The sequence below is a fragment of the Hordeum vulgare genome, chromosome 1H (genome assembly GCF_904849725.1).
Source record: "Hordeum vulgare subsp. vulgare chromosome 1H, MorexV3_pseudomolecules_assembly, whole genome shotgun sequence".
NCBI classification, from domain to species: domain Eukaryota; kingdom Viridiplantae; phylum Streptophyta; class Magnoliopsida; order Poales; family Poaceae; genus Hordeum; species Hordeum vulgare.
The window spans coordinates 275,288,955-275,313,688 of record NC_058518.1 but is presented as its reverse complement, the minus strand read 5'-3'; the positions used below and the strand labels follow the sequence as shown (position 1 = coordinate 275,313,688).

The window sequence follows — 24,734 nt, the reverse complement described above, 5'->3', positions numbered from 1 at the left end:
CACTCCGAGGAGGTGTGCTTACTTCGATCAGTGTGACAGACCTCCTTGTCGGTCTTCTTCTCCCCCCAGGGGCGGGAGCAGGAGCGGGTGCTTTCTTAGCGGATGCTGCCATTGCTTCACGGTAGAGCTGGTTGGTGCAGACGAGCGCATCCTTCTTGTCGGCGTTGACGACGATGAAACCGATTAGCTCACACATCTTCAACATGTTGTAGGCATAATGGGAGGCCGCCATGAACTTGGCCAACGTGGGACGCCCAAGGATCCCATTGTAAGCGAATGGGTTGTCAGCGACGTCGAAAATGACCTCCGTTCTGTAGTTCTGGTCGCTGCTGAAGGTTACCGACAGCGTGATCTTCCCCTTCGGCTGGATCTTCCCGGGGTTGATCCCTTGAAACGTTCCCGTCTCTTCGAGATCTTCGTCTGGGATTTGCAGCCTTTGGATGATGTCAGGGGAGATGAGGTTCAGACCAGCTCCGCCATCTACCAACATCTTCATCACCTTGAGGTTGCGAATTGCTGGTGTAACCAACAACGGCAAACACCAGACCGCGGTAACACGATCAGGGTGGTCCTTGGAGTCGAAGATGATGGGTGTGCTCGACCATTTCAGGGGCTTATGGGTGCCGATGGAGGGCTCGGTTGTGCTCACTTCCTGCGCCCACCTTTTCAGTTGGTGGTCGGAAGAGTGCAACGACGCGCCTCCATCAAGGCACATCATATCAGTAGCCTTTCGAAACTTGTGGTCGTTGGAGTCATCTTCCAGGCTGTCTTCATCCTCATCTTCCTCATCTTCCTCCTTCTTTCCCCGCCCTCGTGCGGGTTTTTCCTTCTTGTTTTTGGCTTTGCCGGGGTGCCCCCCACGGCCACCTTTCTTCCTGCCGGACCCCTCCGCACCGTCTTGGGCGTTCTCCTTGTCACGCCTCTCGTACTCAGGCTTCTGCTTTTCAGCGAGTTGCTCGACTTGCCGACAGTCTTGGAGGTCATGGCCCTTGGTGCGGTGGATCTTGCAGTACTGTTTGCTGGAGCCTTCTGGCTTGTCTGGGACTGCCAAGGCGTGGTAGGAGTCGCACCCGGCAACGCCTTTGCCGGGGGACTCCGCCTTTGCCTTTTTGAAGGCATTGACGTCGCTGGATCCCTCAACAGCAAACACGGCCTTACCCTTCCTCTTCTTGTTGCCCCTCTTCCCTCTCTTCGCTGGGGGATCAGTGTCTTCGTCTTTGGAGTCGGCTTCTGCACTAGCGCCTTCGCCAGGAAGCCTCCTCCCTTCTTCTACCCGCGCACACTTGTCTGCCACGGCATAGAGCTCAGCGACATCGCAAACTTTGTTCATTGCCAGCTCCTCCCGCATCTTCCGGATGCGCAAGTTTTAGTGGAACGCGTTGATAACGGAAGTTGGGTGAACATCCGGGATGTTGTGTTGAATGCGGCTCAATCTTTGGATGTGTTTGCGCAAGGTCTCAGCCTCCTTCTGGGGGATGATGTGCAAGTCGCTCTCCTGGCCAGGGGCTCGGTGGCCACTGGTGAAGGCGCCGACGAAATCCTGGCACATGTCCTTCCAAGAGGAGATGGAGTTCTTAGGAAGTGCATCAACCAAGACCTCACGTTGGGATTAAGCACCAATAGGAAGTAGTTGGCGAGTACCTTATCGTCTTCTCCCCCGGCAGCTTGCACCGTGATGGTGTAGATGCTCAGGAACTCAGACGGATGAGTGTTGCCATCGTACTTCTCCGGTATCTCCGACTTGAAGGTGCGGGAGGTGAGCCACTTGACTCACCGGAGCTCGCGGGTAAAGGCCGGGCAGACCACCTCGTAAGGTAGGTCGCCAGGGTACCCCGAGGCCGCGTGTCAGCAGCTGTCTCAGCTCGCTTGTTGGACATAGGAACACGCCAGACTTTAGCCCCGCCCCGGGTTTCGCCCGTCTTCCCGGCAGGGTCGCCCTGCCGGGGCCTTGATGTTGTTCTTCCCGGCGAGGGTGGCGCCGTGCCGAGGTCTTGTTTGTCTCCCCAGCAGGGACGTCCTGCCGGGGTTCCGTCTTTCTCCTGACACGGGTGCCCTGCTGAGGACTTGCTTGTCTCCCCGGCAGGGGACCCCTGCTGGGGGCCTTGTTTCCTTCCCGGCTAGAGCATACTTGTCGGGGGCTTGTGGCTTGCACTTGGTGAGTCTCGGTCTCGTTCCCTTCAGAGTCTATGCGCCATGCCTTGCCGTTTTGTGGGCTGCCGGTGTCCGTGCACAAGTCTGGGGTACTGGAGACCCCAGTCTTCAGTGCACCGACAATTGGCTTGGGCAACTTCTTCTTTACAGAAGTCTTCTGGAATCTTGGTTTGTGTTCTATCTTCTCATAGGGATCCTCGTTTGAGAAGTGGTTGGTTTCTTCACAATTGTAGCTAGTCCTACTTTCTTCTTATGGAATCTTCCCTTGAATTTTCCTGCACTAAACTTCTTGAAAAAGAGAGCCATGTCTTCATACCAGAGCTCGTCATCTGATTCATCTTCATAACCTTCTTTTTCATCTTCCTCTTCTTCTTCACTAACATCATCATCCCCCCACACGCTTGGCCTTCAAGCCAATATTTTTCATGGCTGATGAGGAGCCATGCATGGCAAGATGCCTTGTAGCATTGGCCTTTGATTCTTCGAATAATTGGAAGGTTGAGGTGACATCATGGGGAGACATTTCCTTATACCCATGTTCTCTCCTTATGTTCCATATAATTTGATGGTGATATGGACCAAGAGCATTTAAAAGCTTATCCACAAGAAACCATTTGGTCAAGTTGAATCCATTTTGACTCTTGTCACAATCATATGATTCTATGTCGGCGGCAAGTGTCATCAACCTCTCAAGAAGATGCTTGGGGCTCTCTCCTTTCTCCATGCAAAAATATAGAAATGCCCCTTTTGCAATCTCATATTGTGCAAGACGAAAAGAGGACATTCCCGTCTTGGTCATCACAATGCTATCCGAAAGTTCTTTTGCATTTGATAGGTGAAATTAGGCCCTTTTCCGCTTGCCACACATGCCCTTCACTATGAGCATGATCGTGGTGTCATTGAGGTGCTTGTCATATACTTCACCCGACGTGAGGTCCTTGGGGTTCATGGGGTTGTAACCTTTCTCCAAGATCTCCAACATCTCATTATTAGAAAACCTAAGATGATCCTGCATACCAACTCTCCACAAAGAAAAATAGGCAGTGTCATCAAGTAAAGGAGGGTTCCCCCCAGCATTATACTTAGGTTTCTCCACTCTAGGTTTTGCATATAGCCATGGAACAGTGGTATTGTTATCAGTTTGAGGTTATTTCCCCAAATTAGGGAGAGATGCATTTGATTGTTTTATCACACCAATGGGTTCTCCGGTGGTGCAATTTTTGCACCTAATGCATCCAACCTCATTTTGACCAAAGCCTCGATATAAGCATCATGCTCCTATTTCTGCTTAGCTAGGGCCCGTTCGAGATCCCCAGAAGTGAAGGATCTGTTTTGATGTGTGGATGAAGCTCCTCCCTCAAGGGGAGGAGCAGTCAGAGGGTTCCCATTCTTATCCATCTCGCTCTAGGGCGGTTAAGCCACACGATTGGAGCACGAAGCTGTGATACCAATTGAAAAGGATCGATATGGACATAGAGGGGGGGTGAATAGGTACAATTATAAATTTTAGTTGTTACTTAGCAATTTTAGGCAATAATATGGAATATGACATTTAGCCTAACAATTTCTCTAGAGATAAGGTGACATGTATGATATACAAGTTAAGCACTTAACTAGATAGACAACCTTAATTTGAAAACTGATTATACAGGTAAGGAGACAAGTAACCACAAGTAAGGAGCTAGGTTTAGGTATAACCACAACTCCGAGAGACGCGAATGCATCCCATTGTTCACTTCCTTAGTGGGAAGCTACATCACCGTTTGGAGAGGTGGATGTTACGATGAAGGCACACCAACGCCATGACGGCTCACCCTATTCTCTCCTTGAGGCAACACCACAAAGGCAATTCTCAACCACTAGTGGTAGGCCTTGAGGTGGCTTCCAAACCCTCACAAACTTTTGAGGGGAAATCACAAAGGTTTGATTCCCCTCTGAAGAACTCCTGCCGCCTAGGAGTCCCCAACCTCCAAGAGTAACAAGATCAAGGGAAACACTCAAAACTTTCTCAAATCACGAATTGCTTTGATTGAGATGAGGAGGGACGGACGATCTATCTTTTGATTGGAACAACACTCAAGAATCCTCACAAACGCTCTTGGGATCTAGGATTTCGTGAGGAGTGAAGTGAGTGAGAGAGAAAGGTGTTCTTGTAATCTTTTATGGTGTGTTGGACAACCCCTACCCGAGCAGGGAAGGGGGTATATATAGTAGTGATGGAAAATGACCGTTGGAGGTCACTTATGTTGCACACTTGTCGGACGTCCGATAGGTTCCGATCGTCCGGACACAAGGGAAGGGCCAAAAGTCCGATAGGGGTCGAACGACCGGTCACTCAAGACAATAAATCAGCATAGTAGAGGCAAGTATAGGATAGTGTTCAGATGCCCAAAGATCATTGTCCATCCGGCGCACGGTTGGCCGGAAGGGTAGAACTTCCGATCAGTTTGGTTCGGTTGGGACAGAGCCGGATTTCCGAACACGCATGGATGTCCAAAAGTCCGGTCAACCGGAACGACCAGAAATCCGATGATTTGGTGCGGGTGAGGTAGCTCCGGACCTCCGAATGCGTTGGACAGCCGAGTGTGAAGTGTGAGACTGCGGAGATGTTGGCCGTTCAAGACATTAGAGGTCAAAGCAGTCTGTTCAAGATAGGAATTCAACCATGGGTTATTCTTGAATTTTTCAGAAAGTCTATCGCGAGAACGAGTGATCCCCTCTTAATAATGCGGGATCCCTATACTCAAGAGTAAACAAAAACATATAGAGCTACTTTGTCTTGCTTCTCCATACTTGAATATCCTGTATATGTCAGATATGATCCAACCCGATAATCTCATGAGAACTAAACCTGAAACACACTTGACCAAGGTGATTAGTTCTCCATGTGTATATTGTTAACAACATCAAAATATAATTAAAGTCATGATTGTACTTTCAGCCCCAACAAGATTCTTTGCGTAGAAGATGAAGGATAATACCTCAATCGGTGAGCATATTGTCAGATTGTCTGGGTGCTACAATCGCTTAAACTAAGTGGGATTGGATCTTCCAGATAATATAGTGATTGACATAGTTCTCCAAATCACTACCACCAAGCTATTGGAGCTTCGTGATGAACTATAACATGCCAGGGATGGAGATGATGACCCCTCAGCTATTCGTGATGTTCTACATCACAAAGGTAGAAATCAAGAAGGAGCATCAAGTGTTGATGGTTAGTAAAACCACTAGTTTCAAGAAGGGCAAGGGCAAGAAGGGAAACTTCGAGAATGGAAAGACATTTTTTGCTTAAATGAAGAAACCCAAGGTTGAACCCAAACCCGAGACCGAGTGTTTCTGTTGTGAGGGGAACAGTCACTGAAAACGGACCGACCCAGATACTTGGCAGATAAGAAGGCTAACAATATCAACAAAAGTATATTTGATATACATGTTCTTGACATGTGCCCTACTAGTGCTCATTGTAGCCCCTGGGTATTTGATACTGGTTCAGTTGCTAACATTAGTAACTCAAAACAGGAGTTGGGGAATAAACAGAGACTAGCTAAAGGTGAGGTGTTGATGTGTGATGGAAATGTTTCCAAGGTTGATGCGATCACCATTGCACGCTGCATCTACCTTATGGATTAGTGATAAACCTAATTAAATGTTATTTGATGTCTTGATTTTGTTTATTGCAAAACAAATTTTTATGTAAGTTAGAGACTTATGGGTTATTCTGTTTACATGAATAATATCTTATATGATCATGCACCCAAGATGAATGGTCTATTGAATCTCGATCGTAGTGATACACATGTTCATAACATTGATGCCAGAAGATGAAAAGTTAGTAATGATAGTACCACTTACTTGTGGCACTGCCGCTTAGGTCATATTGGTGTCAAATGCATGAAGAGACCCATGCTGATGAATCTTTGGACTCACTCGATTTTGAATCGCTTGAGACATGCGAACCATGACTATTGGTGTAAACACCTGAAGAAATTCCATGTTGATGGATGTTTGGACTCACTTGATTTTTGAATCACTTGAGATATGCAAACCATGCGACATGGGCAAGATGACTGAATACCTCGTTTTCTAGTGAGATGGAACGGGAAAGTGACTTATTAGAAATAATACATTTAGAAGTCTGCAGTCCAATGAGTACTGAAGCATGCAGTGGGTATTGTTTTTTTCTTACTTCACAGATCATTTGAGTAGATACATGTATATTTACTTGATGAATCACAAGTCTGAAATGTTGAAAAGTTCAAGCAATTTCAGAGTGAAGTTGAAGGTCATCGTGACAAGAGGACAATTTGTCTACAATGTGATCGTAGAGGTGAATATCTAAGTTACGAGTTGTCCGTACGTTTGAGACAATGTGGAAAATGTTTCACAGCTCATGCCACCCGAAACACCATAGTGTGATGGTGTGTCCGTACGTTGTAGTCGTGCCCTACTGGATATGGTGCGTACTATGATGTCTCTTACTGATTTCCCACTATCTTTTTGGGGTTATGCATTAGAGACAACCACATTCACTTTAAATAGGGCACCATATAATTTTGTTTTAGATGACACCGTATGAACTATGGTTTGGCAAGAAACCTAAGCTATTTTTTTGCAGTTTGGGGATGCGATGCTTATGTCAAAAGGCTTCAGCCTGCTAAGCTCGAACTAGAAGTGGATAAATGCGTCTTCATAGGATACCCAGAGGAAATAGTTGAGTATACCTCCTATCTCAGATCCGAAGGCAAAGTGTTTGTTGCTAAGAACGGTTCATTTCTCAAGAAAGAGTTTCTCTCTAAAGAATTGAGTGGGAGGATGGTGGAACTTGATGAGGTTATTGAACCGTTACTTCAACCAGAGAGTAGCAGGTCATGGGAAGATGTTACTCTGGAGCCTACACCAGTTGAAGAGGAATCTAATGATGGTGATCATGAAGCTTCAGATCAAGATAATACCAAACCTCGTAGGTCGACAAGGACATGTGCTCCTCCATAGCGGTATGGTAATCCTCTCTTGGAGGTCATATTGTTGGACAACAATGAACCTACGAGCTATGGAGAAGGGATGGTGGGACCGGATTCCAACAAATAGCTGGAGGCCAAGAAATCCGAGATAGGATCCATGTATGAAAACATTGCGTGGACTCTGGAAGAACTACTTGATGGTCGTCAGGTTATTAAATACAAATGGATCTTTAAAAGGAAGACAAACGATGATGGTAAATGTCACCATTTAGAAAGCTCGACTTGTTGCAAAGAGGTAACATGGCAAGTTCAAGGAGTTGACGATGATGAGACTTTCTCATCCATAGTGATTGATGACGAAGTATATACTTCTCTCCCCCTCGTTGGTTACCCCAAGTGCAATCTTGAGATGTAGTCAGCAACAAGTTTCCCTTACATAGGGACTATAAGGTTTATCGAACCAGGAGGACTCCGAGGTTCAACAAGTAGGTTCCCTCTGCTATGGCGCTTAAAGAATACGTGGACCTGCACACACAAACAAATAACTTTGCTCCCAACGAGTACAGAGAGGTTGTCAATCTCTCCAGCCTTGTGGATCAAAACACAAGCGGGAATAGTAATGGTGATAGCAGCGGGAAAGTAAATAAAGCAGTAAATGATGGAGGTGTAAGCAATGATGGAAATATGGACCGGAGTCTCATGATGTTCGCTAGTGATGTCTCTCTCCCCAAAAGACGGTAAACCGCTATGAGAGGTAAACAAATTACAGATAGGCAATTGACAGAATCATAAACGCACCACGATGCTAATCATGCTCATTGATTATTCCGAGGCTCAAAGTATTAGGAAATACGCCAAGACAAGTGGAACGTTTATTCATCGGCATCTACTTACTAATCATCCACCTAAATATAGCTATCCACAACATCTCGCCGGTATTAAGTTGCGAGTACCACCCAAAGTGTAAACTCAAAGCAACGGACAATTGCATTAACGAACTATGTGTAAGGTAAACAATACTTTCAACCACGGTCACAAGCACCATTGTTTTCTCCTTGGTGGCAACAGCACATCCCCTGGTCTCATGTTTCCGTCACTCAAGCTAGACATTGAGGGGCATCAACCCACAATCATGCATAACGCTCCCTCTTGGAGTTACAATCTACTACTCGGCCATAGTAATAAACGGTAACGGAGAACATGCATGAATCACTAAGAACATAATATAAAAGAATAACCAAATATATAACTCACAATAATCTGAACATAATCTCAAAATCCGTAGGATCCCATCAAACTCAACATAGCAATAGCAAGAGGATTACATATATGCCTTGATCATGTAGGGGAGCTCACAAGGACTAACCATTGAAACACAAGATTGGAGAGAAGACATCACATAGCTACTGGTCATGGACTTATGGTCCAAGGAGGACTACTCACGACACCTCCGGGAAGCGTCCATGGTGGTGGAGAAGCTCCCGAAGATCAATCCTCCCTCCAGCAGGCTGCCGGGAAGAGGACTCCTCGCGCTCCCGATCTCGAAAGCGCTGCGGCAGTGGAACGGTGGAGGAATTCGTGATTCTGGATATGATGGAAGGGTTGCCTCTTGGGAAGGTAGATATAAGCAAAAGGAGGGCACCATAGGTGGTGGGCCCCACCCAGGCGGCCTGGTGGCATGGCTAGGGGCCAGGCCGCGCGGGCTGGCTGCCTGGGCAGGCCCTGGCCCCCCTCTAGCCCCCTACGATGATTTTGGAGCTCCCGTCACGCCGATTTTTATATATTTTTCTTGGATTTTTTAGGGCTTCGTAAAATTGGGTAAAAGCCCCTGCAAAAAACACATCAGCAGAAAGAAATGGCACAGGGTGCACTAAGTGAGTAGGTTAGTCCAAATATGTGAAAAATGATATAAAAGTGTTGCAAAACATATAACAATGTCACCGAAAAGATCATGGAACAAGCAGAAATTATAGATACGTTAGGGACGTATCAACATCCCCAAGCTTAATTCCTCCTCGTCCTCGGGTAGGTAAATGATAACCGAAATAATTTCTGTGGTGACATGCTATCACACATATAAGAACTACAAAGTGAAGCAACTAAGATATGCAATTCAAGTCAAGACAATAACGAACAAGAGTCTATATCTAGTATTGAAGTTAGCAAAGTAAGAACATAATGGTTTAAGAGCTCTCGCTGTCCATGACTTGAATGCCTCCTAATGGTGTTTGTGTGCAAGAAGTGGGAGATGGGTTGAGAGTAAAAATAGTTTTTAATTGAGAACTCAATCTATTAAAATTTCACACTTGGTCTCCTTCAGAATCTTATTTTGACTCATCCCCAGACCAACAATCAGGTGCAAGTCAAAATGATCCACTCCCTTTCAACTTTGATCACTCATGCAACGGATGAGCGTAAGCAAGATATATTGGCACTTAGGATGGCAAATAGAATAATGATGGGGAAGGAAGACAAAAAGGGTGTGAAAGGCTCACATCAATGAGGACAATCATAGGTGAGAGAAAACCAAATGATAGATATGATGTGAGGAGTAGAGATTGCCATGCAACGGATGCACATATGAGCTATGGTAAGCTCTCCAATGGAACTAGTGGGGGTGCATCCAACTTGTTTGCTCATGAAGACCTAGAGCTCCTTTGAGGAGGCTCATCATTGGAATATGCAAACCACGTTCTATAGTGTAAGGGTCCCCACATAGTTATGCATGAATGATAATCTCTATGTAGTACTAATATAACAATGGAGTACGAGTGTGGATCTTTCAAAAAGGAATAGTAGTGTTGCTCCCTTCTCTCTTTTTATTTCCTTTTTTTCTTTTTTTTCTTTTTTTGTGTGGCCTCTTTGGATATTTCTTTTTATATCTCATTTGTCCTCTTTGGGATCTTTTCATTTTGTCCTCTTTAGGATCTTTTTCTCACTTAAGGGCAACACTCTATTTTTTTACAAGAGTAGCAAGAAAAATCTTCACACTTTATAGGAAGTACTCAACATAAAGAACAATGATAACTATCATGATGTATGCAAATGTATGCCTCTGCCAGTGTAGTAGAATATGAAATGATACTAGCGTGTCATGTAGCAAAAATAATAAGGGCAAAGCCAACTATCATGCGGCTCCTCGACCAAGCAAAAGCATGTATGACATGAGGATCAAGTCATGAGATGATGGATGTTGCATGGAAATGTATCTCGGAAAGGCTATGGAAATGCCTTAATAGGTAGGTATGGTGGATGTTTTGAGGAAAGATATAATGAGGCTTATGTATGACAGAGCGTATCATGTCATGGGTTTGGATGCACCGGTGGAGTTTGCACCAACTCTCAACATGAGAAAGGGCAATGCACGGTACTAAAGAGGCTAGCAAAATATGGATGGTGGAAGTGCCAATAATCGAATACTCACATTAGTCCGAAGAACTCATACACTTATTATTGGTAACTCTCTGTCTAGTCAAGAAATTCACAAAGAGACAAGCACCCCGAGGATGAGTGTTTGGGGGTTTGGTTATCCTTGCACATCTTCGACCCATGGTAACGTTAGGGTATTCTATATATTCCAACCCCTCCAGAGGTTAGCGATCAATTTAATAGCTAGAGTTCTCAACTAATTTTGAATTTTTGAAAACACACAGATTTCCCAAAATACGACACCTATCACTAAGAGGCTCAAGATCTTGGCTCCAATAGTCTAAACATTACTCAAATCAATACCTCAAAACTATTGCAAGTTACTACTATACTTAAATAGCAACCTTAATTACCTACTCATGCAAGACACACAACTCGGTGCAACAAGCCAACTCTCTAACAAGATAGTTCAAGAGAGATCCACAATCAACCTAAATAAATAAATAGCTCTTAAAATAATAGGCATGAAAACTAAGAGCTAAGCATGATAGTAGCTATGGAAAGATATAGAACACACAAAAAGGATGAACATGAAACTCATGTTGTGTTCTATGTTGGAGTGAAGCATGCTTCTCTCCCACGAAAAGAATGATAGGATACAACTTGTTATGAACAGCAAGCAAAACTAAAACAAACTAAAAAGTAAAGAGCAAGACGCTCCAAGCATAGCACTTAACATATGAAGTGATAAAAATATAGCATGGAGATGGATGAACTGATGATTGTTGGTGAAGAAGGGGATGCACAGGGGCATCCCCAAGCTTAGATGCTTGAGTCTCCTTGAATATTTCTTGGGGTGCATGGGGGAATCCCCAAGCTTAAGCGCTTGACACTCCTCAATCTTCTTTCATCATATTCCATCGCATACTTGAAAACTCCCTTCATACGCAACTCATCGTACGCTAATTAGAGTGGTTAGTTACCTTATAAAATAATCTACTCACTACTGGAAATATATATATTCAGGAAGAGTTTCTGTTTCTGAAGATTTCCAAAAGGTTTTTGCAAAGAAAAAGCAAGCTTAAGCTTTGCAAAACAATGAAAATGCAAAGCAGGGAAAAATCTAGGAAAAATAGACCAGCATGTAGTAAATAATTTTTTCGGGGCACTTTTGCAGCTCAAATAAAAAAACTCAGAACTCACGCGAGAAAGACAATTATATAGATCATGCTTTCAAAAAAATTCAGATCAAAAATATGAGATGGTGATTTTAGGCGAATTTGTCTATCAAGCAGATAGAATCTGTTTCTGGACAACATGTCACAATTCTTGCACTTTCTTGCAATCGGAGGCTAAAACTTGGCACAAATCTTAAAAATAAAAATACAGTGATGTTGCTACAGTAGTAAAAAACATCAAGACCACTAAAACTAAAAGTAAAAACAAATTGGGTTGCCTCCCAACAAGCGCTTTCTTTTATGCCTTTGAGCTAGGCGCAATACAAAATATCAAGTTATATCAAATCGAAAAGAATAACTTGCCCGTGTAACAGACTCATAAGGTAACTTGATCTTCTTTCTAGGGAAGTGTTCCATTCCCTTTTTAAGATGAAATTGGAATATAATGGTTCCCTCTTTCATGTCAATGATAGCACCAACGGTGCAGAGAAAAGGACGTCCCAAAATAATTGGACATGAGGGATCAAACTCAATATTCATAATAAGAAAATCAACGGGAACATAATTATCATTGACAACAATAAGCACGTCATCAATAATCCCTAAAGATTTCTTTATGGAAGAATCAACAAGACGAACACCAAAAGAACATGGATCATAAGGTTTCAAGTTAAGCGTATCATACATTCTTTTGGGCATAACGGAGGCACTAGCTCCAATATCACACAAAGCATGGCAAGAGAAATTATTCATTTTGATCTTGATCATAGGATCCCAACCATCTTCTAGTTTCCAAGGGGTAAAAGTCTCAAGTTTGAGCTTCTCCTCCCTAGCTTTGATAAGAGCATTTGTAATATGGCCAGTGAAGGCAACATTAAGTGTATTAGTGTGGGGGTCCTTAGCCATTCTTTGCAAAAAGGTGATGACTTCGGAAAGACTATAATTGTCAAAATCAGGATTACTACCATTAATTAAAGTGGTAGTGATGTCATCTAAGATCACTCTTTGAGTAGTCTCTAGGTTCAAAGGACCTACTTGTCCTAAAGTTGAGGTATTAAAATCACCATTAATAGGTCCATTGGGACTAGGGATGTGATGAGTGCTAAAAGTTTTAATTTCCTCAACAACATGTATAGTAGCAAGGGTAGTGTGAGTAGGAAGGCTCTTAATCCTATCTTCCTCTTTTTTTTTCTAGCCCATCTTTCTTTAAGTTCGGCTTGCATTCTAATATTCTCATAAATTTGGACTTGGATAGCATTCATGGGTGTGATCTTCCTTTCCTCAAGGGGGGAAGTTCTAATTTTAAGGATCTCTACATCATGAGATATGTTGTCTACCTTCAAAGAGAGACTATCTATTTTTCTAATTTTTCTTCGACACTCTTATTGAAGGATTTTTGAGAAGTGATAAAATCTTTAAGCATGCTCTCTAATTCAGTAGTGGAGTTTTTGGTGCTAGGATAAGTGTTGTTGTTCCCATAGTTGGATGGAAACGGTTTAGGATTGCTACCAAAATTACTCCTATAAGCATTATTGTTAAAGTTGTTCCTAGAGATAATATTAACATCAACTTTATCTCTTTCTTGAGCAACCAAATAATTCAAAGGAACATCACTAGGATCAATAGGAGCTTCCTTAGTAAGTAAAGTCATGATCATATCAACCTTATCATTAAGGGAGGAAATCTCCTCAACAGAGTTTACCTTCCAACCTGTTGGAGCTCTCTCGGTGTGCCATTGAGAATAATTTGTCATCATCTCATCCAATAGCTTTGTGGCTGCACCAAGTGTAGTTTACATAAAGGTTCCTCCCGCGGCCGAGTCTAACAAATTCCGGGAGGTAAAGTTCAATCCTGCATAGAAAGTTTGGATAACCATCCAAGTAGTCAAACCATGAGTAGGGCAATTCTTAACAAGAGATTTCATACGTTCCCAAGCTTGAGCAACATGTTCATTATCCAATTATCTAAAATTCACAATATTACGTCTCAACTGGATAATCTTAGCAGGTGGGTAATACCTCCCAATAAAAGCATCTTTGCACTTATCCCATGAATCTATACTATTCCTAGGCAAAGATTGCAGCCACACTTTAGCTCCTCCTCTCAAGGAGAAAGGAAAAAAGCTTAAGTTTAACAGTATGACCATCTACTTCTTTATACTTTTGCATGTCATAGATCTCAACAGAGTTACTTAAGTGAAGAGCAGCATCATCTCGAGCACCGGAGAATTGATCTTTCATAACCAGGTTCAGTAAAGCAGGTTTAATCTCATAGGACATCACTGTAGTGGCGGGAGCAACAATAGGAGTGCAGATAAAGTCATTGTTGTTGTGACTAGTGAAGTCACACAACTTAGTGTTCTCAGTGGAACCCATAGCAGCAGCAACAAGCAAGAACTAAGCAACTATTTTTTTGTAGTTTTTGGTATAGGACTCTAAAGCAACAACTAGCAAGCAAACTAACAAGACTGAAAAATAAAGGTAAAGGATGGTGTACAGCTCCCCTATCTTGAGGACTGGAGTCCCCGACAACGGGGCCAGAAACTTTGCTTGATGACGAGGTAATGTATATACTTCTCGCCCCCTAATTGGTTACCCCAAGTGCAAGGTTGAGATGCAGTCAGCAGCAAGTTTCCCTTACACAGGGACTGTAAGGTTTATCGAACCAGGAGGACTCTGAGGTTCAACAAGTAGGTGCCCTCTGCTCTCGCGCTTACAGAGGACGTGGACCTGCACACACAAACAAATAAGTTTGCTCCCAACGAGTACAGAGAGGTTGTCAATCTCTCTGACCTTGTAGTTTTCAAAGGATCAAAACACAAGCCGGAATAGTAATGTTGATGGCAGCGGGAAAGTAAATAAAGCAGTAAATGATGGAGGTGTAAGCAATGATGGAAATATGGACCGGAGTCTCATGATGTTCACTAGTGATGTCTCTCTCCCCAAAAGACGGTAAACAGCTATGTCAGGTAAACAAATTACAGATAGGCAACTGACAGAATTATAATCGCACCGCGATGCTAATCATGCTCATTGATTATTCTGAGGCTTAAAGTACTAGGCAATAAGCCAAGACAAGTAGACCATTTATTCATCAACATCTACTTACTAATTATCCACCTAAAGATATCTATCCAGAACATCTCGTCGGTATTAAGTTGCGAGTCCCACCCAAAGTGTAAACTCAAAGCAATGGACAATTGCATTAACAAACTATGCGTAAGGTAAACAATACTTGCAACCGCGCTCTCAAGCACCGTTATTTTCTCCTTGGTGGCAACAGCACATCCCCTAGTCTCATGTTTTTGTCGCTCAAGCTAGACATCGAGGGGCATGAAACCACTATCATGCATAACGCTCCCTCTTAGAGTTACAATCTACTACTCGACCAAAGTAATAAACGGTAATGGAGAACATGCATGAATCACTAAGAACATAATATAAAAGAATAAGAAAATATATAACTCACAATAATCTGGACATAATCTCATAATCCATCGGATCCCATCAAACTCAATATAGCAATAGCAAGAGGATTACATATATGCCTTGATCATGTAGGGCAGCTCACAAGGACTAACCATTGAAGCACAAGATTGGAGAGAAGATATCACATAGCTACTAGTCATGGACTCATGGTCCAAGGAGGACTACTCACGACACGTCCGAGAAGCGTCCATGGTGGTGGAGAAACTCCCAGAGATCAATCCTCCCTCCAGCAGGGTGCCGGGAAAAGATCTCCTGGCGCTCCCGATCTCGAAAGCGCTGCGGCGGCGGAACAGTGGAGGAAGTCGCGATTCTGGATATGATGGAAGGGTTTCCTCTTGGGAAGGTAAATATAGGAAAAAGGAGGGCACCAGAGGAGGTGGGCCCCACCCAGGCGGCTTGGTGGCGCGGCCAGGGGCCACGCCGCGCGGGCTGGCCGCCTGGGCAGGCCCTCTCCCCCCTCTAGGCCTCCTTCGGTGATTTTGGAGCTCCTGTCACGCTCATTTTTATATATTTTTTCTAGATTTTTAGGGCTTTGGAAAATTGGGTAAAATCCCGTGCAAAAAAGACATCAGCAGACCGAAACTGGCACTAGGTGCACTAAGTTAGTATGTTAGTCCAAATATGTGAAAAATGATATAAAAGTGTTGCAAAACATATAACAATGTCACACAAAAGATCATGGAACAAGCAGAAATTATAGATACATTAGGGACGTTTGAGTGATGTTAAAGTTTGTTGGAATTATGTTAGGAGTTGGTGCATTTTTCAATTATTAAATCTCGCAGATGGATTTCAAAACATCGTTTCCTTAATGGTTTCCTTGAGGAAAGGTTCTATGTGATACAACCAGAAGGTTTTGTCGATCCTAAGGATGATAAAAGGCATGTGATCTCCAATGATCCATGTATGGACTCGGGAAAGCATCTCAGAGTTGGAATAAATGCTTTGATGAGTGATCAAAGCTTTTAGTTTACATAGAGTTTATCAAGAAACTTGTATTTACAAGAAAGTGAGTGGGAGCACTATAGAATTTCTTATAAGTATATGTGGTTGACATATTGTTGAACAGAAATGATGTAAAATTTCTAAAAATCATATAGGGTTGCTTGAAAGGAGGTTTTCAAAGGATAACCTGGATTAAGCTACTTAAACATTGGGCATCAAGATCTATAGAGATAGATCAAGGCGCTTGATAAAACATTCAATGAATACACACCTTGACAAGATTCTGAAGGAGTTCAAAATGGATCAGTCAAAGAAGGAGTTCTTACGTGTATTGTAAGGTGTGAATTTGAGTAAGACTCAAATCACTACCGCGACAGAAGAAAGAGAAAGGATGAAGGTCGTCCCCTATGCCTTAGTCGTAGGCTCTATAGTATGCCATGTTGTGTACCGCACCTCGTGTGTGCCTTGCCATGAGTTTGTCAAGGGGTACAAGAGAGACCTAGGAGTGGATCACATGATATCGGTCGAAGTTATCCTTAGTAACTAGAAGACTAAGGAAATGTTTCTCGATTATGGGAGTGATAAAAGAGTTCATCGTAAAGTGTTATGTTGATGCAAGCTTTGACACCAATCCGGATGACTCTGAGTAGCAAACCGGATTCGTATAGTGGAGCCGTCATTTGGAATACTTACAAGTGGAACATGGTAGCAGCATCTATATTATGATATAGATATTTTCAAAGTACACACGGATCTGAATCTTGCAGACCCGTTGACTAAAACCTCTCGCACAAGAAAAACATGATCAAACCCTAGAACTCATTGGATGTTAATCACATGGTGATCAAAAATAGATTATTGACTCTAGTGCAAGTGCGAGACTATTAGAAATATGCCCTAGAGGCAATAATAAAGTAGTTATTATCATATTTCCTTGTTCATGATAATCGTTTATTATCCATGCTATAATTGTATTGATTGGAAACTTAAATACATGTGTGGATAGATAGACAACAAAGTGTCCCTAGTAAGCCTCTACTGGACTAGCTCGTTCATCAAAGATGGCTAAGGTTTCGTAGCCATAGACATGAGTTTTCATTTGATAACTGGATCATATCATTAGGAGGATGATGTGATGGATACGACCCAAACCTTAAGCATAGTGTTTGATTGTATCCATTTTACTCCTATTTCTTTCTGCATGTCAATGTATCTGTTCCTATGACCATAAGTTCATGCAGCTCACTGACACTGGAGGAATACCTTGTATGTATCAAACGTCACAGCGTAACTGGGTGTTCATAAAGGTACTCTACAGGTGTCTCCGAAGGTATTTGTTGGCTTGGCATGGATCAATACTAGGATTTTCACTCCGTGTGACGAAGAGGTATCTCTGGGTTCTCTCGGTAATACAACATCACAAGAAGCTTGCAAGAAATGTGACTAAGGAGTTAGTCATGGGATCTTGTATTACATAACGAGTAAAGAGACTTGCAACTAACGTGATTGAACTAGGTATGGAGATAACAATGATCAAATCTCGGGCAAGTAACATACTGCTAGACAAAGGGAACTGCACACGGGATTGAGTGAATCCTTGACATCGTGTTTCGATCGATAAAGATATTCGTGGAATATGTAGGAACTAATATGGGCATCGAGGTCCCGCTATTGGTTATTCGCCGGAGAGGTGTCTTGGTCATGTCTACATGATTCTCGAACCCGTAGGGTCCACACGCTTATCGTTCAATGACACTAGAGTAGTACTGGGATATGTACATTGGTGACCGTATGTTGTTCGGAGTCCTGCATGAGATCCCGGACATCAGATGAACTCAGGAATTGTCCCTAGGAAAAGATTTATATATGGGAAATCATATACGGGGTTCTAGAAAATGTTCGGGATTTTCGGTATTGTACAGGGAAGGTTCTAGAAGGTTCTAGAGTGGGGCCCACCTGCATGGTGACCCACATGGACGTGGGTAGTGGGGAAAGTCCCCACACCACTAGTTTAGGTGCATCAGTACCCCCCTTAAAAGGAATAAGATCATATCCCGAAAGGATAAGATCGAGATCCCTAAAAGGGGGAATGGTGATCGATTAGGAAGGAGAGGAGGGATTTCCTTCCTCCCCCCTTGACTAACGACCCTAGGGGCTTGGAGGGCAAGCCAACAAACCTCCCACACCTATATAAATGTAGGGAGGTGCAAGGGGCAATAGACTCTCCCACGGTCTTCATTCCGAAGGCGCTTAGCGAAGCCCTGCCGGCACTGCGACACCACCATCTCCACCATGCCACCGTGTTGGTTGAGATACCATCTAGTTCCCCTTCCTCTCTTGATGGATCAATAAGGAGGAGACGTCATCGAGATGCACGTGTGCTGAACATAGAGGTGACGTTCTTTCGACATTGGATCAGATTGGATCGGGATTGGTTCATGAAGAGTATGACTACATCAATCCCGTTATATACGCTTATGCTTAGTGATCTACAAGGGTATGTAGATGCACCCCCCTCTCGTAGTTGTTGATCTCCATAGATAGATCCTGGTGAGCATAGGAAAATATTTGTTTTGCCATGAGATGTTCCCCAATAGAACCGCCCATGAACAGACCCTTGGACCGAAGGTTGAAAGCTTGACCTCTCTACTTGGTTACAAGCATGAAGCCTTCACTACCCGACAATGCTTCATTGTCCAAGGTTGATTACCAACGAAGAATTAGAGTGAGGAGATTAGAAGCACACTGGCTTCTAATTATGGGTGTTAGGGGATATAGGTCTAGCTCTAATTAGATCGACTAGGGTCAACTAGAACTAGAGGGAACTAGAGGACACTTCAAACTTGTGTGTCTCCATACAGGAAACCCCCTAGTATATATAGGTTGCAGGGGAGGGACAGAACAACCATCAAGGAGGGAAGTCCCCTTCTATATTCATTGTCCTAGTCCCCTAGTAGTATTCGGCCTCCCCCTATGGAAAGGGGGGCGCCACCTCCACTTGGGCACTTGTGGCCCAAGTTGCCTTCTCGAATTTGGCCTTTTATGGCCCGTTAACATTAAGTTAAATATAAAAGTGTTATAATTATTTTCAGATCCTTTTATATATAACTTAACAACTTCAGAAATATTTTCTACCCATATATTATTTGTCGCTAATACCCGGTATTGCCAGAAACTCTTTGAAATCCGTCCGGTGACCCCGAAACACTTTCACATGCTCTCGAAACTATTTTGAATGTTTATGAAACAATTCCACAATTATATTATCATCATTCTTGTCTTACTAACACCTAGCCGGTTGTTATTTCCTTAAGCTTGTGACCATGTAGCTTCGGTAACTCACAATCATGAATGAAACCCTTCGTTCAATGACTGATATCAGAACTGTGGACGCCCAGATCAATCCATATGAGCACACAAATGATATTTGAGTGAACCTTTGGTTATCATGTGATGTTTTTCTTTGCTTCATGATAGTTCAGCAAACCCGTGATGCATCGGTATCCTCTTGAGTCATCACATCCTCACTATACCATTATCCTCATTACCGATTTTGTTCTACTTTCTCGTTGTCATGTTCTGGCATCCCCAAGATATAGGCACCTATGTTTTGTGAGATGATGATGGATGTCATCACATTGAGAGGGCCTTCAGAATACCTCTCCATCATCGAAGGAGTAAATCCCACTCTCGAGCTATCTAGTCCCTTGTGAAACTTTCCGATGAGCCTGTAAGTTGTCGTTATGATCATTGTGTTACAAGTGATGTTTGAGCAACCCAAAAGTCCATCCTAAAGTGAGAAGTGACTATTATACTCTGATGTTCCAAGGACAAAAGGCATACATTAACAATCCATGTTATTGCAATTGGTTGCAGATGATATAAACTCAATTCAAAACAGACAAGTTTGGGTCAATTCAATATGTTCGTTCTTCCAATGTCATAATCTCAATGTTGTTTTAGGACTATCATTTTACACTTAACGATATCCTAAGACCCGGAAAACATGATCACTAACAACACTTGACATAGTCCTGGAGGCAAGACTACGAACATTTTATTTAACTGTTTATCATTCCACGCGTGCATATGAATTTTCCACTGAATTACACATTCCGAGATCATAGAAGTTATATCATAGTATATAAACTCTTTAGTTATGAATATGGAAATAGTAATACAAATATTATTGCCTCTACAACATATTTCCAATATGACCTTACTACAAGTCTTTGGTCCTACACTACTAGGAAAAGGGCTCTAGATGATATAGATACTGATGGCGCACCACACAACCAGTGCGCCACTACTATATAGTAGTGGCGCACCATGTGAGGTGTGCCATTAGTGTGATGGACACTAATGGCGCACCACACACTCGGTGCGCCACTACTATATTTTTTTCGCAAAACTACTAATGGCGCACCAACAGCTGGTGCGCCATTAGTAACCAGGGTTACTAATGGCGCATCTGTTAGTAGTGCGCCACTACTATAAAAAAAATTTGGTTTTTTTTTGCAAACTACTAATGGCGGACCACAGCTAGTGCGCCATTAGTAACCAGTGTTACTAATGACGCATCTGTTGGTGGTGCGCCACTACTTTTTTTTTGCAGAACTACTAATGGCGCACGAGAGGATTACTTATGGCGCATATGTAGGTGGTGCGCCATTAGTAGTTTTTGTTTCCCTCCGAATCGAAATTTTAGTTTCCCTCCTCTCCACCGAAAACGCTCCCGCCACTACGCGGCACGCTCCACCCGAAAACTTGAAACGAGTACCGCCCTCATCCGGTCCATAGACCCCATCCCCGCCCACAAACCGCTTCCTCCTCCCGCACACCACCCGCTGCCGTCGCCACCTCGAGGCCGTCGGCAAGGGCAACGCCGCTGTCAGCATCCGCGGCACCGACACCGTCATCCTCGGCGTCGAGAAGAAGTCCACCCCCAAGCTCCAGGACTCCAGGTACCATCGAATCCCCTTCCCCCTCTCGCTCCCCCTCCTCCCCACCTCACCTTCCGGCCCGCAGATCTCATCTCGCCCTCCTCCTCTCGCAGGTCCGTGCGGAAGATCGCGAGCCTGGACACACACGTCGCGCTGGCGTGCGTGGGGTTCAAAGCGGACAAGCCCGCCCTGTACCAGACCTCCCCCTCCGGCACCTTCTCTGCCTGAAAGGCCAACGCCACGGGGAGGAACTCCAACTCCATGAGGGAGTTCCACGGGGAGGACCTCCCAGCACCGCTCTGCCTCGTCCCCCTCACTCCCCCGCGCGTGTCCCCATCTCAGATTCGCTCGCTCCCCGCCGCCGCCGCCTCCTCCCCCACATGGCCACCGCCCCCTCTCCCCTTGCCCCCATGACGACCGCCTCCTCCTGCATCCCGTCTTAACCTGAATCCCCTCTTGGCCTAATCCCCTATAATTTGACCTGTGTGTTGGGTTTCTTACTGCCTTTTAGTTCTTCAAGTTGCTGGATAGTTGAGGTGGCTCTGAATTTATGAAATGGTTCTCTCAATTTTGCTTTTTCCATGAGATGCTCGATTGAGTGTAGCGTGTGAGGAGTAGGTTAGAATATTGACTGTTTAATGGAAAGCGCTAGCCATCGTACTACTGATCCCCGTGATCATTCCCATCCGACTAGTGTGCTGCCTTTGGATAGGTGGATGTTCCCAGTTGATTAACTAATGTTAGATGCATAGTTTTTGCATGTGTTACAGAAGCTTTATTCATGTGTATGAAATGGTATAATGTAGTAATGTCAGAAGCATGATAGTATGCAAATGTTCACTTATTTACGAAGCATATTGGATTTGTGTAACTACCAGTTTAGTTGCCTCATATATAATTTGATAAAGCATAGTGACTTACCGTTTCATACTTCAGCACCAATCAATTGAACATGCTTATTTTTTTCAGGTTGACCTGCTGGTGGTGGTGTACTGCTGGTTGCAGTGGTGTTCCTCTCCCAGGTTGTAGTGGTGTTCCTCTCCCAGGTTGTAGTGGTGCTCTTCTCCCAGGCTGAAGGTAATTCTTGATCCAAACATTGTGCAAAAAATTACTGATGTCTTGTTGTATGTGATGCATGTTTTTTCTGTACAACATCTTACAAGTAGAGGTGGTCATTCTCTGACATTATGCTTTGACTTAAACAGAATGAAGTATTACAATGGGTGTCTGTTTCACAAGGTGGAGAAGGATTTCCTGGAACAATCTGGGGACCCTACTGGAACTGGCAGTGGTGGTGATTCCGTGTACAAGTCAGCATTGTTTTACTGAACTCTCATATATGTGTACGCCCCAACTTATGTTTTTGTGTCCGTGCGTGTGTGTGTTACTACTTACTAAGCTCTGAACCTTATACTTTGGTCTTTTGTTTTTGATATTTACTTGAACTTACGCTGGCTATTGCTGTCAAAGATATGCCTGAAAACTGAATCTTCTTTCTACAGGTTCCTTTATGGTGATCAAGCTCGATTTTTTAATGATGAAATCCGTCCAGAATTAAGGCATTCAAAAACTGTTACTATTGCTATGGCAAGTGCTGGTGAGAATTGCAATGCCTCACAGGTACAATATTACAATGCTACTGATGTTTGATTTTTTAGGACCTAGGTCTGCCTGCTTCTAACTTATTGATATCTATTTTTTATTTCTTTAGTTCTACATCACCTTGAGGGATGATGTCGACTACCTTGACGACAAGCACACGGTTAGTAGTACATATTCGCTGTTTTCTTTTTTCTGTCTGGGTGAGAGGTTGATGATTGCTTCAGTGAGTTCATCGCTTTGTTCTGTTGATTGCAGGTCTTTGGGACGGTTGCAGAAGGTCTTGACACACTGACAAAGATAAATGAAGCTTATGCTGATGATAAAGGAAGACCGTTTAAGGACATAAGGTAGAATATTGTTTCACACCTGTGGTAAATTGCATAGTTAGGACATATCTGCCAAAGAACGAGGCTGTTTGATTTGGTGCCCTTGAGAACCAAAAGTTTGCTAGACTCCTCAAACTGTAGCTGCTTATTTTTTTATCTCCTATATGGGTTGATGCCAAAATTTTAGGTTATGTTCTATCTACCCATCAGTTCATTTTTGGGGCCAAGTGTGGCCCAAATCTGAGCTCCCAGTTTGGTCTGCATAATTTTGCTGGGTTTCCATGGGCTAAATTTGGGCACACACAAAACATACCTTTTTTTCTAGCATTAACTTGCTTTCATTCTTTATGCTTGCTGATTGTTCGCCAATTTTCTTATTGACAGGATTAAACATACATATATCTTGGATGATCCTTTTGACGATCCTCCTCAGCTTGCTGAACTTATTCCTGAGAATTCTCCATTAGGAAAGCCACGTGATGAGGTAAGTCGAGTTATGTCATTTGTGTTCATTTCAGCAAGATCTCGAGTATGAATGCACCTGTCTCATTGACATCCTTCACCATATAAAAGTGGTTATGTTCTCAATGCCATATTTTGCCTTCTCGGTGTGCAAATTCACAGGTTGCAGAAGAGCGCCTAGAGGATAGTTGGGTCCCTCTAGATGAAACAGTGGATCCTGGTCAGCTTGAAGAGTTGATCCGCTCTAAAGAAGCACATGCTAATGCGGTGATCCTTGAGAGCGTAAGTCTTGGTGCCATATCAAAACCAACACCTTACTCGTTAGTACTCCTAGTTACCATGTCGTGGTTATTTAATTCAATCATCACCAAGTTCTGTTAGGAAGAAACTCTAAATGGTTGTTCTAATTCCACACCGGAGCCTCTTACAGTCATTGCCTATTTGTGCTCTCGCCTCTTCAACAATCAGTAGAGCATCATTCTGAAGTTAGCTAAGTAGCAAGCTAATGTGGTTGTCGCCTTGCAGGTACAACAGCTAAGAAAGATGGGAGAGAAAATGGGAGTGGAAAACACTTAGATTTGGAGCTGCATGAATTAATCTGTGAGTATTTTTATATACTTTGTTGATACACTTACGAGTAACTTTTTTAAGCAGGATTGAATATTCAAATCATTTGCTGATGAGCACGCTTCCGCATGTCTTCCTAGATTTCTTGCTTGATTCATCATCATATAATTGAAGGGCTTGAGTGATGATATTACCTTTCTTTCTCTGAATAACCCTCGTGTTTTATCTTCATAGGTTTGTAGCACGATTCATCTAGCGTCGTTGATTGTCAAAGCATTGCTAGATTACACACATATCCCATCACTGTTTGATACTTTCTTCACAGATGTATCGCTTCATGGTCTCAGTGCTGACAGGAAGAAAGTAGTCCAGACTAAATGATTAAACACCTCAATGGCGGTAGCCTAGGCATCTTTCCGCAATTTTTTCATCCCATTTTTGCCCAGTTGGTTGTAATTTATGCATTTCACATGTAAAGACAAATAAAACTGAAGCAACTGCACATAATATTTATATCGGCAGTGCATAGTTCAATATCACTCTATATAATAGCTCAATGCATAGTTTTACAAGCACTGGAACATAGTTCTATATAATAGCATGTGAGATGATTATAACTTTTATAGAAACTATATTGTTAACTATGATATCATGATAATCTTTCGATCGAATATTTTTAATACGCATATGAGATTTTAACAACTTGATCTGGTTCTACTTTCTTGACAAATTTGTGCAA

The 24,734-nt window shown here is 43.1% G+C and overlaps 1 protein-coding gene across 1 annotated transcript; it reads left to right on the top strand.

Annotated features, from left to right (window-relative positions):
* Nucleotides 1-1,704: 1,704 nt before the first annotated feature.
* Nucleotides 1,705-24,376, top strand: LOC123398550 (peptidyl-prolyl cis-trans isomerase CYP59-like). The gene is made up of 9 exons (XM_045093012.1): nucleotides 1,705-1,814; nucleotides 20,711-20,755; nucleotides 22,244-22,348; nucleotides 22,541-22,658; nucleotides 22,750-22,800; nucleotides 22,896-22,987; nucleotides 23,351-23,454; nucleotides 23,598-23,710; nucleotides 24,230-24,376. The coding sequence occupies exons 1-9, from the start codon at nucleotides 1,705-1,707 to the stop codon at nucleotides 24,374-24,376; spliced, it is 885 nt and encodes a 294-aa protein (XP_044948947.1).
* Nucleotides 24,377-24,734: the final 358 nt, after the last annotated feature.

Excerpts from the sequence above, each read along its gene's own strand:
- LOC123398550 (XM_045093012.1), top strand. The coding sequence starts at position 1,705 with ATGAGTGTTGCCATCGTACTTCTCCGGTATCTCCGACTTGAAGGTGCG. Across the intron at positions 1,815-20,710 it reads CGGGCAGACCACCTCGTAAG|AACTACTAATGGCGCACGAG; the intron begins GTAGGTCGCCAG and ends TTTTTTTTGCAG. Across the intron at positions 23,455-23,597 it reads AAAGCCACGTGATGAGGTAA|AAGAGCGCCTAGAGGATAGT; the intron begins GTCGAGTTATGT and ends CACAGGTTGCAG.